At 38.0% G+C, this 17,257-nt stretch overlaps 1 protein-coding gene across 1 annotated transcript; it reads right to left on the minus strand.

Annotated features, from left to right (window-relative positions):
• Window positions 1-3,297: 3,297 nt before the first annotated feature.
• Window positions 3,298-16,658, minus strand: pde11al (phosphodiesterase 11a, like). The gene is made up of 20 exons (XM_084944199.1): window positions 15,561-16,658; window positions 14,633-14,791; window positions 13,482-13,571; window positions 13,145-13,285; window positions 12,928-12,992; window positions 12,635-12,767; window positions 12,414-12,489; window positions 12,261-12,328; window positions 12,061-12,153; window positions 10,074-10,124; window positions 9,745-9,891; window positions 9,551-9,658; window positions 9,138-9,247; window positions 8,967-9,057; window positions 8,071-8,171; window positions 7,761-7,838; window positions 7,604-7,667; window positions 6,647-6,721; window positions 6,489-6,572; window positions 3,298-6,397 (listed from the first exon to the last, which is right to left on the minus strand). Exons 1-20 carry the CDS (start codon window positions 16,332-16,334, stop codon window positions 6,152-6,154), a joined length of 2,754 nt encoding a protein of 917 aa, XP_084800325.1. The 5' UTR covers window positions 16,335-16,658; the 3' UTR covers window positions 3,298-6,151.
• Window positions 16,659-17,257: the final 599 nt, after the last annotated feature.

Raw genomic sequence — 17,257 nt, forward strand, 5'->3', positions numbered from 1 at the left:
TTTGTTGAATCAGTGTTGGGTCTACATTTAAAAGACCACTTAGCAAATAAACAAGTTTAAATTGTATCTTTAGATAATTTATTACTAACAGCCTGTCACGAAAACTCATGATTTGTTCTCATTTATTTAAATGAATCCATGAATAATTCCAAAGATAACACAGTTACAAACATAAAATAGTATTTCTGCACCAATAAGTTGAAAATCAATGGCAACAGGTCTTAGGATCAAATCATCATCTGTGGAGGCTCTGTCATGTTTTGGGGCTGCATTCTGTGGTGTTGGCGATCTTGTCAAAATCGATGGACTAATAATTGCAGAAAAGTACCATCAGATGTCGATCCACCATGGCGTACCATCTGAAAGCATCTGATTAGCCACAGCTTCACTTTTCAGCCACATAATGACCTCAAACCCATGACCAATGCAGTTAAAGCATGGATAGAACACACAGTGGAAACACTATCAGTTATGGAGCCTGGACCTCAGCATTGTTGAAGCAGTGTGGGATCATCTTGGCAGAAAACGGGACAAAAAGAAGCCAACATCCAAAGAAGAGCTTTGAATATCCTTCAAGAGGCCCAGAGAACTATTCCTGAAGACTACTTAAAGAACATGTTTCAATAAATCACTGCACCTATTGTCCATTTTCCTAGAAAAATATATGGAAATGAGGAGTGGCTCAAGGTATGTACTGTAGTTCTCTAAGTACAGTAAATGTAAATGTAAACAAATAGTGATTTACAATCACTGAAGTGTTTTAATTTTTTCTCCCCCAAAGTTTCTTGTTTGCTGTGTTCAGACTTGATGTGGTGTTGAATATGTGATTATTGAAGCCATCACACTGATGCATGCCCAACAAGTGCAGTCTGCTTTAAAATTCATAATAGAGTTCCGGCATTGTATCATAAAAAAGATTTGCACATAATCAAATAAATAATCATGAGGCGAACACAGCTATTTCTAGTACACCACCATTAGTAAGAGTGTGTATTAATATTTATAGTCTGCTTCACACTATTACATTTGCATGGCAATCTAGTTTCTAAAAATGGATAAAGGACATTTCCTCTAGATTTACAAAGCAGCAGTTGGGGCGATTTCTCATTACTGTGATAATGTTTACACACACTGTTTAAAACCTTCACTGTAACTCATTCTCAGAGATTATTTCTTATTATGTGTTTTTATTTTTTGAGCTCTGGTTCATAAAAAATGACTCAGAATATAAACTAGGCATATAAATAGGTTATTAAACATTACATGTGTCTCTTTGGGGTGTTTGTTTTCCACACAGACATTTATGCACTGCATCTTTTTGTCAGCGTGTACCTATAGTACAGTATGTCAGACAGGATATGAGTTAGAGATGCTGCTTCTGTGTGTGAGGGAGACAAAAAAACAAAAAACAAAAAAAAAACAAGCGCAGCGAAGAGGAAGCGAGAGCAGCAGAGAGATCAAAGACTGTGCTGGAGCCAGACTCTGTATCAAAAATGAGGTTGGAAGGCTCTCTCTCCTGTCTCCATCCAGTTCTCCCTGATCACGGACCCTGAGGAGAATAAACTCAATCCATGTTAAATTATAGATTAAGGCCCGGGTCTGGCTATGGCTTGGCAGCTGGCGGCTGAATACGCATCAAGCTGTACTGGGTTTTATACATTACTTCTGCTTCTACTGTTGCCTCACCTATTAAAATCAACATCAAACACTCTCCACAGACCAATACGAGGATTTAACAGAGGCTGTATGAATATGTAAAGAATCTCTATACAATGTTTCAGCTTCTGTTTTGAGGCTTTGCGGATGATTCAACCTTTATCGTTACTTTTCAGTGTTTTTCTCATTGGCAGTCTTTCATGTCACTTTGCTCTTTTACCTGAGACGATTTTGAAAGTGCAAGTTCGTCTTTTCTTATGTGCTGTCAAATATAAAAAGGTAAAAAGAGATATTGTTGCTCTCCATGTTGTTCTTCAGTATTCCAAAGAGACAGGGAAATCTCAAAGCCACTGCGTATCATAAATACAGATGCTGTCTATTTCAGTCACATAAACTCTATTAATATCCATATGCACAAGAAAATCAAACAAAAACGCTTTACTCTTATTCTACTTTTTATGAAAGACATAAGAAATAAATGCAACTTGAAATTAGAAGCATTAAATTCCAAGTTTAATGACATTCAGGTAGCAGATGTGGACAGATGTTGTTTTGTTATCTGTGATGCTGCAGATATGCACAAGCAACGTGTTTGGTCTGTATCAACAGTGAGAGAAGCCACACCTACAGTCATGTGAAAAACAAAGTGTTAACAGGCCTGTATGGAGCCATGTGAAAAACTACATCTACGCTGATTTTCCATAAAAATTAAGAGCTTATATAGCAGAAAACTGTTTCTTATCAAATGCAAAAACAGAAGTTTGGCAGTTTGCTGGTCTGGACAAATTAGATGTGTGTTAACACAATCTTCACAACACAAGGAATGGATGTCACAGCAAATTCACCATGAAGTCAGACTGTGCAGTGCTGCGAGAAACTGCAAAAAACCTCAGGGTCTACAGACCTCAGTTAGTGTCTGAAATGTTAAATTCCTAACAATACAATACTCAGAGAACGCAGCCCATCAGCCTGTTATGGCATCATTTTGATTCCATAGGATGTCTTATTGAAAAAATAAAACTAGTGTTGTAAAGCTTTCCCCGTGCCCTTTCATTTGATATGTTACTCGATATTGTTTCTTAAAAAAAATTTCAAGGTCAACTTTGACACTGGACACTAACAGCGACTGCCAAGGTCAAATGCTTAGCCAACCTAGGTACTTAGCTCCCCCATGGCCTGGTATACTGTTGTAAAGTTTGAAGATGATCCAAACCCAAACTGTGAGTTTTTACTTCAAGTTATTGCTGCTAAAACTGTTCCTACAAGCTAATGAATCATGGGGATTGCATGTTTAATTGATTCATAATCTTCCAGAACTCAGCTGCCTCAATGTGCTTCAGTGAAAGAGTGCATCAGCATCATCCTTGGCCACAGTGCATTGTCACATTAGGCATATTGTGTATATCATTTACAGTGGAGAATGTACTTGATGGATTATCATATTTATTCATGTATTTTATTTTATTTTGTTGCCAATAGCCTTACAACAGTAACAATACATTCACATCATGGTGCTACTTCCTCCTTCTGAATGTCAGTAAACTTCACAATTGTCAGACGGTCTGATATAAAGAAGCAGCTACTGTAATTTTAAACAATAGCTATGACATAACTCTGGTTACATAAACACCAAACAAACAGTTTTCATGCCACAGAGTTTTATTCACAAAACCAGATGGAGACACATTTAATACTTGCTTCTCCCTTTTGTCTGAAGTGAAACGCCGTCCTGTCTTCTCTAAGAATTTATTTTAGGGAATAATTATAAATATAGAGCCCGGTGTATGAAAAATAATGAATGTATCATTTTGGTACAGTTTGTGATCTAAAATAGAAATCTGTATCTGTTCTCAACAACAGTAGTGCAGTAGCAACATTTCGTATTTCCATTATAATACTTTCATGCAAAACAAATCTCATTGGGCAGTCGAAGGCATTGAGATAATGTCCAGTGTCAATATTAAATATGATGCATGCAGTTTCAACATAATCACCATGCATCAGCAAATAAATGAAAGCATAGTGTAAAGTGCCATGAAAGAGTATTTGCCCCATTCCTGATTTCTTAGTTTTAGTATTTCTCAGACTTAAATGTTTCAAACCATCAAACAAATTTTAATATTATAATATTAGGAAAAGATAACCAGACTAAATACACAATGCAGTTTAAAAATAATGATTTCATTTACTAAGGGTACAAAAGCCATCCGTACCTACACAGCCGTATTTGAAAAATTAATTGTCTCCTAAGCAAAGTAGCTGTTTGTGCCACCCTTGGCAGCAGGACTTGAAATTAAGCATTTGTGATAGCTAGCAATGAGTCTTTCACATTGCTATTAAGGAATTCTGGCCCATTCTTCTTTGCAGAATAGTTTTTATTCAGACAGATTGTAGAGTTAGGATGCATGAAGAAAGCATCTCAATTGGATTTCAAATTTTTATTTTTATTTTTATTTTTTGGGAGCCATTGGACTTGCTGGCGTGTTTTGGGTCACTGTCCTGCATTGTCTTTAGAGCACAAACTGATGGCTGGACATTCTCCTCCAGGGTTTACCAGAAGAATTCATGGTTCAGTCGGTTACAGCAAGTTGTCCAGGTCCTGAAGCAGAAAGCACCTGCGGACCATCACACTACCACCACCATGTTTGACTGTTGGCATGATGTTCTTTTCCTGAAATGATGGTTAGTTTTATGTCAGGTGTAATGGGACTCAAACCTTTTAAAAAAGTTCAACTTTTGCTTCATCAGTCCACAGAGTTTTGACAAATGTGAGCTCAGCTATGTCCTCTTCCTGGTCAGCAGTGGTTTTCTCCTTGGAGTTCTCCCATGGATGTCATTTTTGTTTAGTTTCTTTCTTATTGTTGAGTAATGAACTTTGACCTGAAGTGAGGCAAGTGAGGCCTGTGGTTCTTTAGATGCAGTTCTGGGTTCTTTGGTGACCTCCAGGATGTGATCGAGCTCTCTTGGAGTAATTTTGTTAGGAAGGTTCACCACTGTTCCAAGTTTTCTCCATTTGTGGATAGTGCTGTCCTTACCGCTGTGGTTCACTGGAGTCCTAAAGCTTTAGAAATGGTTTTATAACCCTTTCCAGACTGATAGATGTCAGTGACTTTGTTTCTCAGCTGTTGCTTTTTGAGGTCTTTTAACCTACTTCACTTTGTCAAATAGGTTCCATTTAAGTGATTCTCTGATTCAACAGGTCTGGTAGTAATCAGTTCTGGGTTTAGCTCATGAAACTGAACTCAGCTTTTTTCTTTTATATGAAAATGCGGTTAATCAAATTATTTTCATGATTTTCATTATTTTCAATGAGGCAGGCCATGACTTCACATAGATTAGGTTTGGCTAGCTTTTTTCCTTAATAAATGAAGTCATCATTTAGCATTTCTTTGATTATCTGAAACATGTAATTGTGACAAAAATACACAAAGCTTAGAAATCAGTAAGGGGGAAAATACTTTTCATGGCACCGTATATACTGTATGTACACAATCTGCTTTATGAAACTTCCAGTTGGATATTTTTCCATATTTTATATGTACAACACCGAAATCTTGTAAAGGCCATAGTACGGGCACTGAGAAGTCTTCTTTTTTAGCGAGAGTAAGACAAACTCATCCCACTGTGTGTAGTTTAAAGACAGTAAACAATAAAATTAGTAGCTTACAGTCGGGGCACATGTAAAGAGAAAGTAGATCTAACACTGAACTGAACACATGGACATGGACTTATAGGCATTCATGTATTTTTCTCAATCAAGTGAGCATTCATTAAACATTTTATGAGTCTGGAAATTAAACTATCCCGCTGCAATAAATTATTTTAAGATTCATTAAATAACTACCTAACCATGATATAACACAGACTCACAGAGACACGCGCATACAACAAGCCAGCAGACTTTTAACCCTGACCTCTTGTTTGAGTCTTTGACGCATATCTGCCTGTTTTCCCCCAGAAAATACACGTATTGCACACAACACTGAAAATTACACCATATAGCCAAAGATTTGCAACTGAGGTACCACAGCTTTATCCAGAACACAATCATGCTCCAGTAAACATTCATAATGGCAATTTATATGATTTGTCACAGTGATTCTTTTTTGTTTTGTAAAGGCATTCCAATAGTTTTGGGATTTCTAACACAGTTCCCATTAAAAATATTATAATATTAAGAGACCTTCTTTGGTTTCTTATTCATCCTTCATTCTTATTCAATTCTCATTCATCCCATGACAAGCTCTCAGATACATCTGAGGGAGTCTGACCAGTAGGGATAAAGCTCAGTCCTGAGTTTAACGTAGTGCTTGGGACACCTAGCAGATGAAAGCTGCATTTCATTTACCAATAGTGGGTAGTGCATTTCTCATCAAATCAGAGGACATTTGAATGTTTTCAACTTAATGCAAAGCTTGCCAAACACTTAGCTTATTTTACTTCTTTCCTGCAGATGCTATGTTTCCACCTCCTTGTTTTCTCTGCATCTTTGATCCTAACTGCACTTTGACCCAAACAGTGAGTTTTCGACTGGCTTCGCAGTTTCTCTAGACTCTAGGTTTTCATTGTTTTCTCCATCTTCTTCACCTGACTCAGTGTTCTGACCTGATTCTGTACTCTGATTAGACACCGAAGCTCTGCGTGTCTGCTGATAGGATGAGCAGAGATCCTGCCATTTCTTTCGATTGGCATCGATGCCATCCATCATTGGCTGTAACTTTCTGTTGAGTTTCAGCAGTGCCTGGAGAGAAAGAATGATATTAATAGTTTAATTACTATTACCTTTTCATAAGACCTAAATGCTTAACTTAAATCATAAAGGGTTGTCTGACCTGGTAAAGAGGTTTACAGATCCCATCAATCCATTCAAGCTGTAAGGCAGGTAGTTCATCTTTGCGATTGCGGTCAAAGATTGCCTAGAGAGAGATCTAGTTATATTAAGAAAATTGTGGAAAATTGTGTGACTGACTTTTAAAGCTTCCTTACTTACTGCTGGGATTAACTTAAGCTCTGATCTCTCCCTATCACCTTGCTCGAAGAATTCACTTGTAACCAGCTCTGCAACCTGTGCAGATCGAGGGAAACAAATTAGTTAACTCTAAAAATGATGTACCAGTTTGCTGTTAATAATGACTTAAACGTACTTTGCTACTTTGTCCTTATTTTCATTTAAATTAAATGAGAAGAACAATTATCTTTCTATTAGTATGGTACTATTATGAGTCATGCTAACGCATCACCTGCATTATTTTAGAAAAAAACCCACATGCACAGGACTGTAAACTAAGCTTTGGAAATATAATTTGGTTGTATATAAAAAAATCAAATGAGTGTTTGTGTCCAAGTAAAATTAAGTAAATGGATTAGTGAGCTAATTTAATTTAATGAGAAAGCTCTAGGAAATATGCATCCTTGACCTAGATAGAGCAACTGTATGGGTCAAGGATGCAAAAAAAGCTTTTTAAATGGCCTTTAGGAAGTGCCCTTATGCTCTTTTTGGAAAAGTCCCAAAGAAACTGAAGCGATGTTTGTGGCACTACCTTAGATGGATTTTTTAATCTAATCTATCCTCCAGTGTCCTGTACCTGTAACATATTCATGACATGGATATATTATAAGAATCCTCTTAATATAGCCATGACTCAGGGCCACTAGGAAGCAAGTGCATATTCCGGAGTGTATGGAAAAGACCTTCTTTGGTTGTATTCCAATTATGTACTTCTTAGCATATATTGAAAAAAAAAAAAAAAGATGTATCACAATAAGGATTATTATAAATGCAGCTTCTAACAATATCACAATGCCCTGGTGTATAAGGTCATGTACACAACCTAGCATCCTTTCCGGCCATTCGGACCCATACATAGCAAGAGCAGCTGCGTTATTAATTACTATCAGTGATTAAAACATTAGCAGCCTGGATGAAGGGATAGTGAAAGGCTCAAACCTGTTTAGATATCTTCCAGGGACGAGTGACTGCACCCAGATCACATGCTGTCATCAACATAGACCTGTTGATGACATTAAAGCTCATTTCCATCTCTTTTTTTAAATTCAGTTATAGTTTGTGCTATTTTGATTTATTTGTATATAAATGTAGAAACCTAAGAACTTCTCTGTGTCCTTCATCAGTCCAGCTGAACTCTCCAGACAGAACATATTCAAAAAACTTGGTTCTGCGCCTTGCAATTAAAAGAGATAATCAAGGACAGAAAAAAAAGTTGAAGCACAATTTGTCCCCCTCCCCAACTTGGTAACCACCCAAGTGGAAGAGCTTTGCAATGACACAAAAATGTGAAAATTATTGTTAAGAATATGGTAATACATCTAATAATTTATAATGATGTATGTAAGTTTACAAGTCACAAACTATTTTGGCCTTGAATGCCGTGAGGAAAAAAAAGCAACACTTACTCAAAGTGCAAAGTAAGGTCTGTGGAGAGAATAGCCTGCTTCAATAGTTGCATCATGTTGCTATACTCTTTAGAGCTTAGGTTTGCAAAGATATTGTGACCCTGTGAAATAAAAACACAATAGCATGCAATACAGTGGGTACACACGCAAAAGCAGACGAGGATGAGTAATAGTGGCTAAAATGTCTCCTTAAATCCAATGCACCGGTAAAGTCATTGCTCACTGTCAAAAGAAGCTCCCTTTAGAAATGTTAATTAGCAGCGTGTTTGGACTTTCTCTGTCCGCTGCTAAAAGAAATCGATAAAAAACACGGATCCCAATGATCAAACTGATTTTCACCTGAGACAAAGCAGCCTCTCGACTTTACTCGAACTCTTTAAACAGTGGCTTTCTGTTAGCCTAATGGTCTCAGTCCAACACTTTTAAATTGAATGCAGTCTGTGCATTTGTGTTTTCTGTTATTTTGAATGTGTTTTCTTGCTGAGCTGATGTTTAGTTTAATCTAAAGGGACAGAAATTGCAGACTAGCCTCAGGCTATAGCATGTATTACTGATCCACAATTGAGCTGATTAAATAAGATTTCAAAAATACACCAATGTCTGTCCTTGATTTTTTTTTGACTCTGGCATTTTCGTTTCATATTTAAACTGCTATCTATAAGAAAATAAAGAAAAAAATATTAATTTATCTATCTAACTGACACCATATGACGTTATTTATTCAAATGAATCATCAAGATTTCATTAAGGATTACGTAAATATTATTTTCTTTTATCAGCTGGAAGTTACAGAACCTTGAACAAGGAAAGCAAACTACTAAGATAAAAAAGAAACCTCTGCAAAAACATAAGAATTACATGGACTTGATCAAAAAATAGAAAAATATTAGCCTGACCTCACTTTGCAGGATCATGACTGCATGGTTGAAGTGATGATGCTCCAGGGTGGCTGATGTCCCGTAAAGCAGGGCCAGAGCAGAACCTGTCCTGCAGGAACAACAGAGTAGTTACACTTCTCTGCATCAACAAGACACCAGTTCCAAAATCCACAGGCCTCTGTGGCGTACTTAGCTTGAAATGCATTGTTGGTGCCTCGGTGGTCTAAGTCATGGCACAAACAGCCAACCATCAGTGCCAATATCTCTGCATCTGACAGGACATCCTGGAAACTTGCTGTCTACACAATGCAAAGCAGATGGCCACATTCTTACCAAGTAATTTTAAATCTATTCTGTTTCATTTATTTTAACTAAATATTTAATGTACTTTTATAGGATAGGACATAGAAGCAACCCTAAGCAATAAGAGACCAAATCCACCACCATATGACTTCTTAGAAATTCCTTGGATATACCTCTTAGAAATTTTTATATAGTTTATTCCATAGATCTATCTATTTGTGGGCATGCAAAACAACTTTACATCATTGCTTTCTTTAAAGATATACATCTGACTTTTTTTGCTCTATGTTAAAATTTACCGTGATCATAACGAACATGCACTGCGACACATTGAAAGCATGCCTCCAGTTATGGTATGCCACAGTTCGATAGTTCTTCCTCACAGTCAGAAGCCAGCGGCACAAAACCTACAGACAGATATACAGAAGGTATGAATATGTTTATGTATGGATGGATAAACATGCATATTACAAGGCACATTTCATGGCCTTACCTCATAGTCAATTTTAAACTTTTGGACAACACCAAGTTCCAGAAACATCCTGAGAGAAGCCGTGATCATGGCGTCGTTGTCCAATGAAAAGTCGTTGAAGTGAAACTCATCAATGCCTAACTCACTGCTCAGGGGGATCTTGGCAGCCTTAGGGGGAGAGGACAGTGCTGTCAGTCACAGAGTGCCACTGAAGGATGACAGCATAGGCAAACAGCCTTCCAGTTTACGTTGCACCTTTATCTACTGACACATTTCACTATTTTCCTGACGTTGGTATAGTGCCTTTATGCATTATATAATGTTTTTATTTGATTAGTTCTGAGGATTACCTTCAGTCTGTCAACTTCCACCTTGGAGCAGGTAGCGTGATAGGACAACATCTGAAAAACAGAAAATAATGCAAAACACTGACATATTCAAAAAAAAAACTGTCCCAGATAGTGAGGTGATGTCATGAGGGGATGGCCTAAATAACATAAGACTAGCTCTCTAATGTACACTCACTGCTAAACAAGATAATTAATATTTACCAAGAGTGTTGATGTTTTTTATCTGTGTTCACCGTCCTATGTAATCAGATCAAAGTAAATATGTATCTGCTTTTAAAGCCAATTTGTTGCTATATTATCTCTAATCACAAAAGAAACATCAAAGATTGTGTGACAGAAATACAGCTGTGTTTGTTGTCCTTGATGAAAACTGAGCAGACCTGCACGTGTATTTATCATTAATAATTTAAAAGCAACTAAAATATTTATGGTAAAGAAGAGGAATCATGTTTTCTGAGGATAATGTGACTGCTCAGGTTAGATACTGGGCACTGGAACAGAACGCAGACTGAGACACCAATGAATGTAAAGAGCCTCTGCTAAGATTAGCAGTAACAGTGGTGACACAGCATTTTTCTGGAATCGATAATTTCTCATACAGGTAGTTTGAATTCATTTTACTGTGTGTCCTAAAATATGTTTTCATTTTAGAGTAGTGTCACTGAAAATTATTATTTTTTCCCGTGTATACCACATATTTCTAATACTGCTCCCAAATTGCTTAGTAATTTGTAATATCTTACAGTTTTGGAATTGTAAGATTTAGCATTTTTTGTATATATAAAACATTAAGTTTATTGAAGTTTGCTTTTTTCCCCACAATAAATATAGACCCATTTATGAATAAGAGTTTATTGGATTATTGCTACAGCTTATATTGTTATTGATACCATTGACCATAGTATGTTACTGCAGAGATCAGAACACACTGAAAGTATTAAAGGAATCCAGCTCTGCAATAGCGTGACTCTATCTGATAGATTCCAATTTGCGTGTGTAAATGGGGTTACACATAAAAGTTAGTCATGGAGCTCCACAGCGTTGCATGCTGGTATCAATACTTTTAATATTTTACATGCTTCCCTTAGGCTGTATAATTAGAAGACATTACAGATATTTCCATTGCTATGCAGATGACACTCAGCTTTATTTACTCATTCACACTGTCCTGTATCTCTAAAATTAGCAATATTCTGTTTCAAAGTGATGCTGAAAAGCTAGTTCATGCATTTATCTAATACTTTTACTCTTGTAATTCATTATTTTCAGGGCACTCTAAAAGCTCCCTGAAAAACCTTCAGTTGAGCCAAAATGCTGAAACAAGAGTACCGACAGGGACCAGAAAGAGAGATCATATATCTCCCATATTAGTTTCTCTTCACTGGCTCACTGTTAAATTTAGAATAGAATTAAAAATAAATTTCCTTACATACAAAGTAATCGGGTAAAGGCTGCTGGCCTACTTTTTATTTGTAGAGTTTCTAAAAGTAGAATGGTAGGCAGAACCTTCAGCTTTCAGGCTCCCTTTTTCCTTCGTACTCTTATAAAGTGCTTCCTTATTTAGGGTTGTGTGATTGATGGGGTTTTCTTTCTAATTTTGTTGGGTCTTTACTCTTACTTTGATGCAACTGTAGTTGTGAACTTGCACTATATAAATAAAATTGATTTGAATTGATATCAGATTATACTAGCCATTTGATAGACTGGTAACTTGTGTAAACCACCACTCTCCTGTGTCAACTAGAAAGGCTTCAGCTCCTCTGCAACCGTAGTTAGAGAACTGGTTAAGAAAATCGATGGATGGATTACATGGAATCATCAAAACATAAAAGAAAACATAAAGTAAAGTGCTGTACAAATACAGGCCATTTACCATAAAAGAAAACTGGCACATGACAAAAAAGAAGAAATTATTGTATAGAAAGATACATAAATATATTTTATCCTCCAGAGAGACATAGAGTGATGGATAGAAGAACAGGCTTACATCCAGTGCTACAGACTGTTTAGCCCATGTCTTCTTAACTTGATTGTACATCATTGTGTTGTTGATTCCAAGGCCACAGAATATCACAAATGCCTGCACACAAACAATAGGCCAGAGGAAAAATATGAAACATGAAAAGAACCTGCGGATCTACAGTGTCACAGTGCAGACCAAACAGAAGGTTGCTAGTGTAGCTTAACCTCAAATAGCCTCTGATCTGCATCATCGAAGGTCTTCCTGTCCAGGCGGTTCAGAATTTGTGCAACCCCTGTGGAAAATATACATAAATCATGACTATAACATGAGGACTCGTTTCCAGTGAAACAAAACTGATTATTTTCTGGTTCACTTACCAATTATCTGATGAGTTCGATTCCAGATAGGAACACATAACACTGATCTGATATGAAACCCTGAAGCTTGATCTGCCTGCAAAGAGAGAAGCCATTTTTTACTTTTTTGGGGGGGAAACTGATATTCTTGCAGTGATAACAACGGTGCAAATGGCTCGTATTATCTGGCTGTTTTTTAAATAAAAGCCTCAGATCTGATAAATACACTACACTGTGCATACCTCAGCATCAAAGCGTGGGTCCTGGCACACATCACTGATGTTAACAGGCAGTCCTGTTGAAGCCACCAGCTCAGCAATACTGTTATTGATTAGCCAGTCAGAACAGGATAACTTCTCCATGCTGATGTGGGCACTATTACAAAGAGGAAGCAACAGTCATGTGCAAACATTAATATACAGAAACACTGACTACCATTTTTGTCACAGTGAAATGCAAGTCTTCTTTTAATGTTAATCATATTTGTGTTTATTGTAATTCTGCAGTAGTGATCTATGAGCAAAATCTCTTTAACCTGATGTCACGGTCCACATTGCACAAAGGAGACATGAGTTCAAATGTCTTTGAGAACTTCACAACCTATGAGAAAAATCATATATCACTGCAATCAGAAATAAAGTCATTCAGCAAATTTAAAAAAAAAAAAAGGTTATAATGACTTTGGTTTAGTTATACACTGAAAATCAAGCAACAGATGAATCTGTGAGGAAATGGGAAAAGAAAGGTCTCACAGGTGAGTCAATGTCCTCCAGAAGAAGCACAGAGCAACGTTCACACTGCAGCAGAGTCAGCGCTCGCTGCATGATCTTCCTGACAATCTTTTCCAGGTCGGTCTGTTCCTCAAACAGGTCATTGACCACCTCCAGCAAAGCCTGTGGCAGCAACAATAAACACCGTAACTTTATTTGTTCATTACACAAACATATTTCCACATTCCTGATAGAATATCACGCTGCTGAAGTTAATGTAAGCCTAACTTGTGAAAGGCAAGCATACATGTTAATGTGTTTTGGAGTGATTATTGTGTTCAGTTATGTTTTTGTAAATGCACAGTTTAAAACTTCTCACCCTGCTCCTTTCATACTCCTTGCGAGACTCTGAAAACAACTTAGCATTGGAAATCGATATTCCACAGAATGGTAGATACATCTGCAGCACCTGAATGAAAGCACAAAAAAGTGGAGAAAGGCATGCGCAATGTCTGCATGCTAATAATGACATAAAGCCGAATAAGAGAACCAGAAAGAGTAAATGCGCATACAAAGATCATGATGGAGTCAGCTGCTTCTCAGTGCAAATTTCTCTCAAATAGATTTGCTGTTAATGAGGTACTGATTCAGAGAAAGAGACTTAGTAAGACATCAAGGGCCTTAAAATGTCTGGACAAGCTGCCGGATGGAGCTTTTTCTCCTCCCTATTTTTACAGTCCTTGTTGCTGAAAAATCGTTTCTGAGGTTGCTCTGCCAAAGTTATATTTAGTGTTTTGTTTTATATACACTTGAAAAAAAAGCTTAAATCTCTCACAGCTTCTTTGAAGTTGAGCGAGAGAGCATACTATACGGATTCACAATGTATTTATTTCCACAAGTTTTTTCTGCCACCTTGTGGATGAATTTGTCAGTGCAACTGGTCTGCACGCAGAAGCAAACTTATGATTTTTACAAACTGCAAATATCAGCATTGATGCAGTTTTTTGTTTTTGTTTTGTTTTTGATTTACCAAACCCTCCAATCTCCAGGATGTACGAAATATTATTGTCACGTCAGCAAACTCTGAGAATTAAATTGTACTCATAAGCAGTGGAACCGTAATGAAGTTATAACACACGTATATTCTAGTAAGCCCATTTCAACTGGAACAGGGACCAACTGAAAGTAACACTTTTCTTACTGTGTGTATGCACAGGCGAACGTATTTAATGCTCCACGCTTGAGTAAAAGCTTGACCTCTTCTCTTCCATTTTCTTGTGTTTCGATTCCAAGGGAACACTTTACACCTCTCCGCAGCCATTAAGATGCAAATTACAAACAATATTTCCAGTTGCATGGCAAGTGTTAGTGTTGGGTGGTGGGGTACACGATGCACCAGTTAAATTTAACTCCCTCGTTAAATGCCCTTAATGGCGCGATCAGTAATATTGAAGAAGATGAATATGAATGTGAAGCCCGCTGGTACGACAGGCGAATGATTTTCTTCTCTTCAGCATAACAGAGCCTCACCTTCTCGTCATCCTCAGTAAATGGGGTGCCGATTGGATTTTTGTTAATAGCTTGTACAACACCTATGACTTCTCCATCACTGTTGCAGATGGCCATACAGAGGATGGACTGAGTCTTGTACCCGGTCAGCTTGTCAATCTCATCACTGAAGCGGTGATCCTGGAATTGTGGTCATATAAACATACAGGCTATTACATATTTATTGACAGGAGTCCACATTAGAAAAAACACACACACATCCCAGCTTTACATTCCTTCACCATATGCGCGTTTGTCCCGTAAAGCCTATGATAAAGCATCCGCAGCGTTTAGGTCTGACTCTTGGGCTTGTAAATATGAGTCTCTTTTGGATGAAACTGTTTTTACTATAAGCAGAGAGACTCTTGTACCCCTCACTGACACGTAACTATGCTGCTGGAGTAGTAGATCGCAGGAGGATACATCATCATGTTTCCTTAGTTTCCCAAGCAGCCCAGGGCGATGATATAATGATGTGGTGCTCAAGTCTAGCATATAATACCAGATTTGGTTTGTGGAAAAGAAAATATATAGTGATAGGTTTTCCTTTTCTTTGACTATTGTATTTTTTGTATCCAAAAGTACCTGCATTTCGTATTCGGAACAACGTGCGCAGTTGTAGTTCTGAGGAGTGGGATAGTTTTGCCAACACCTGAATTCCTCTGCTAGCAAAAACCAAAACAAAAAAGTCCCATTACTTTAAAGAAGACACACATTTGTGGATGCTTTTAACTTGGGAATGTAGCTGAAGGTGGACCTGAAACGATGTGTATTGCAGAAATTTTTCTTTTACTACTACAAAACTCGGGTCCAATACCCGACATCATCATGTACTGATATCCGCCAGCTTAAATGGACGCACATAAATTAAGAATACAAATTCTAATGATCAAAACGGTGTACACTTTACCTCATATGCGTTTGAGATGTTTACAGTCTCCCCGTGCTCTGCCACATATCCAATGATGCCTTTCCCCCATGGCACTTGCACTTCATTGGAGTTAAGAGTGCTAGATGATGGCCTGACTGTGGTGCCTGAGTGCACATCAAAGAACTTGGAAACCAGAGTCCTCTTGTGAGGGGGTCCTTCAACGAGGAAAAGCGAACACCTGTCTGCATCCACAAGAATGCAGACATTGATCAGGATCTTATAACTCAGATTTGTTAAGTCCAACTCGTTGGAGATATCTTTCACGAGCTCTAAGAAAAACTCCCTCTCGTTGGTTTCTTTAAGTCTGTATTTATAGTCAATGGCGCTGGATGCGTACTGAGGCACATTGACCCTGGACTCCAGCAGGGCGCTCAGGATGTGCGCGGTAGTCGGAGGCAGTGAACTGGCTTTACGCAGGAGCGCACGGCGCCTCATGCTGGACTGGGACTCGTGTTCGCTCAAGCTCACATGCTCGTCGTATGTCCAGTGTGCAGTGGTGGCTTTGGACCGAGCAAAGTTCCGTCGCAGCTCCATGTGGGACGATCTGCGCCGGAGTCCGTCAGCACTGGTCGGCCACAGTGGGTCCATGGCAGCGCCCCGCTTCTCCTCGACAGAGGACACTTTCGACGGCTGATGCTCCTTCAACCACCTGCTAACCTGGTCACATTTGGCTTTCCGAACGAGATACTCCTCGAACAGATCCGGGTGGCAATCCAAAAACGCCTCTATATCCGAGAAGTCAAACGCTGTCATAGTGAAAGCAGCTGTGAAGACCAAATGAGATTCTTAAATGTAACAGAGCAGGAGTTAGATGGGAGTGAGGGAGTGAGGCAGCTACATTCGAGCTTCACAGAGAAGTGATGATCTCAAAACATTTTTATATGCATTCCTAGCATGACCCAGTATAGTTCCCCTTGTTCTCCCCCAAAATACAGGCAGCAGAAGTGGTCAAATAAATTCACTTTTCACAAGAGACGAGCTATACAGCTGTCCGTCAAACGAGAGATTGAGCTGTTTCTCTGGGGATTTCTGTGGGATAGTATGCAGAGGTGTGGAAAAACACAGCGCCTACATTCTCCCCAGCAATAAAAAACAGAAAAAAGAAAAGACAACTGCAGGGCAGTGTCTTTAGTGCCTCTCTTTATTCTATACCACCAGAGACACTCAGCTCACTATAAAGTCAGTGATGTTTCATTACATTACATTTACAGGCAAAACGCTGTTTTTAATGTACATTTAAATAATGAAGCTGTTTGAACAGATGGCCAAAGTAAACATGCACATTGTATTTTAAATGTGAATTGTAGATAGATAGATAGATAGATAGATAGATAGATAGATAGATAGATAGATAGATAGATAGATAGATAGATAGATAGATAGATAGATAGATAGATAGATAGATAGATAGATAGATAGATAGATAGATAGAGCTCTGACTTGCTTTATGAACAGCTCTGAATAACTCAAGGGCACTTGCCTCCCAGCTAACAGAATGTGACTGAATAGTTGGAGAATGAAATGAAAACATTTAAATAAAATCTGTTAATTGACCACATTTTTTCCCCAAGCAACTCTATGCAAATGAGGAAAAAATGATGTAATTTTATTTAAAACAATTTTTATTGTACTGACAAATGCACCTATGTTACCTTGGAGTCTCACGCACACACACA

The sequence above is a fragment of the Perissodus microlepis genome, chromosome 11, assembly GCF_051167445.1.
Source record: "Perissodus microlepis isolate ML-2025 ecotype Zambia chromosome 11, ASM5116744v1, whole genome shotgun sequence".
Lineage (NCBI taxonomy): Eukaryota > Metazoa > Chordata > Actinopteri > Cichliformes > Cichlidae > Perissodus > Perissodus microlepis.

Coding starts and splice junctions, on each gene's coding strand:
- pde11al (XM_084944199.1), bottom strand. CDS start 16,334: ATGACAGCGTTTGACTTCTCGGATATAGAGGCGTTTTTGGATTGCCAC. Junction 6,573..6,646: donor AGCTTAAGTTAATCCCAGCA/GTAAGTAAGGAA, acceptor ATCTCTCTCTAG/GCAATCTTTGACCGCAATCG. Junction 6,398..6,488: donor TCTGTAAACCTCTTTACCAG/GTCAGACAACCC, acceptor CTTTCTCTCCAG/GCACTGCTGAAACTCAACAG.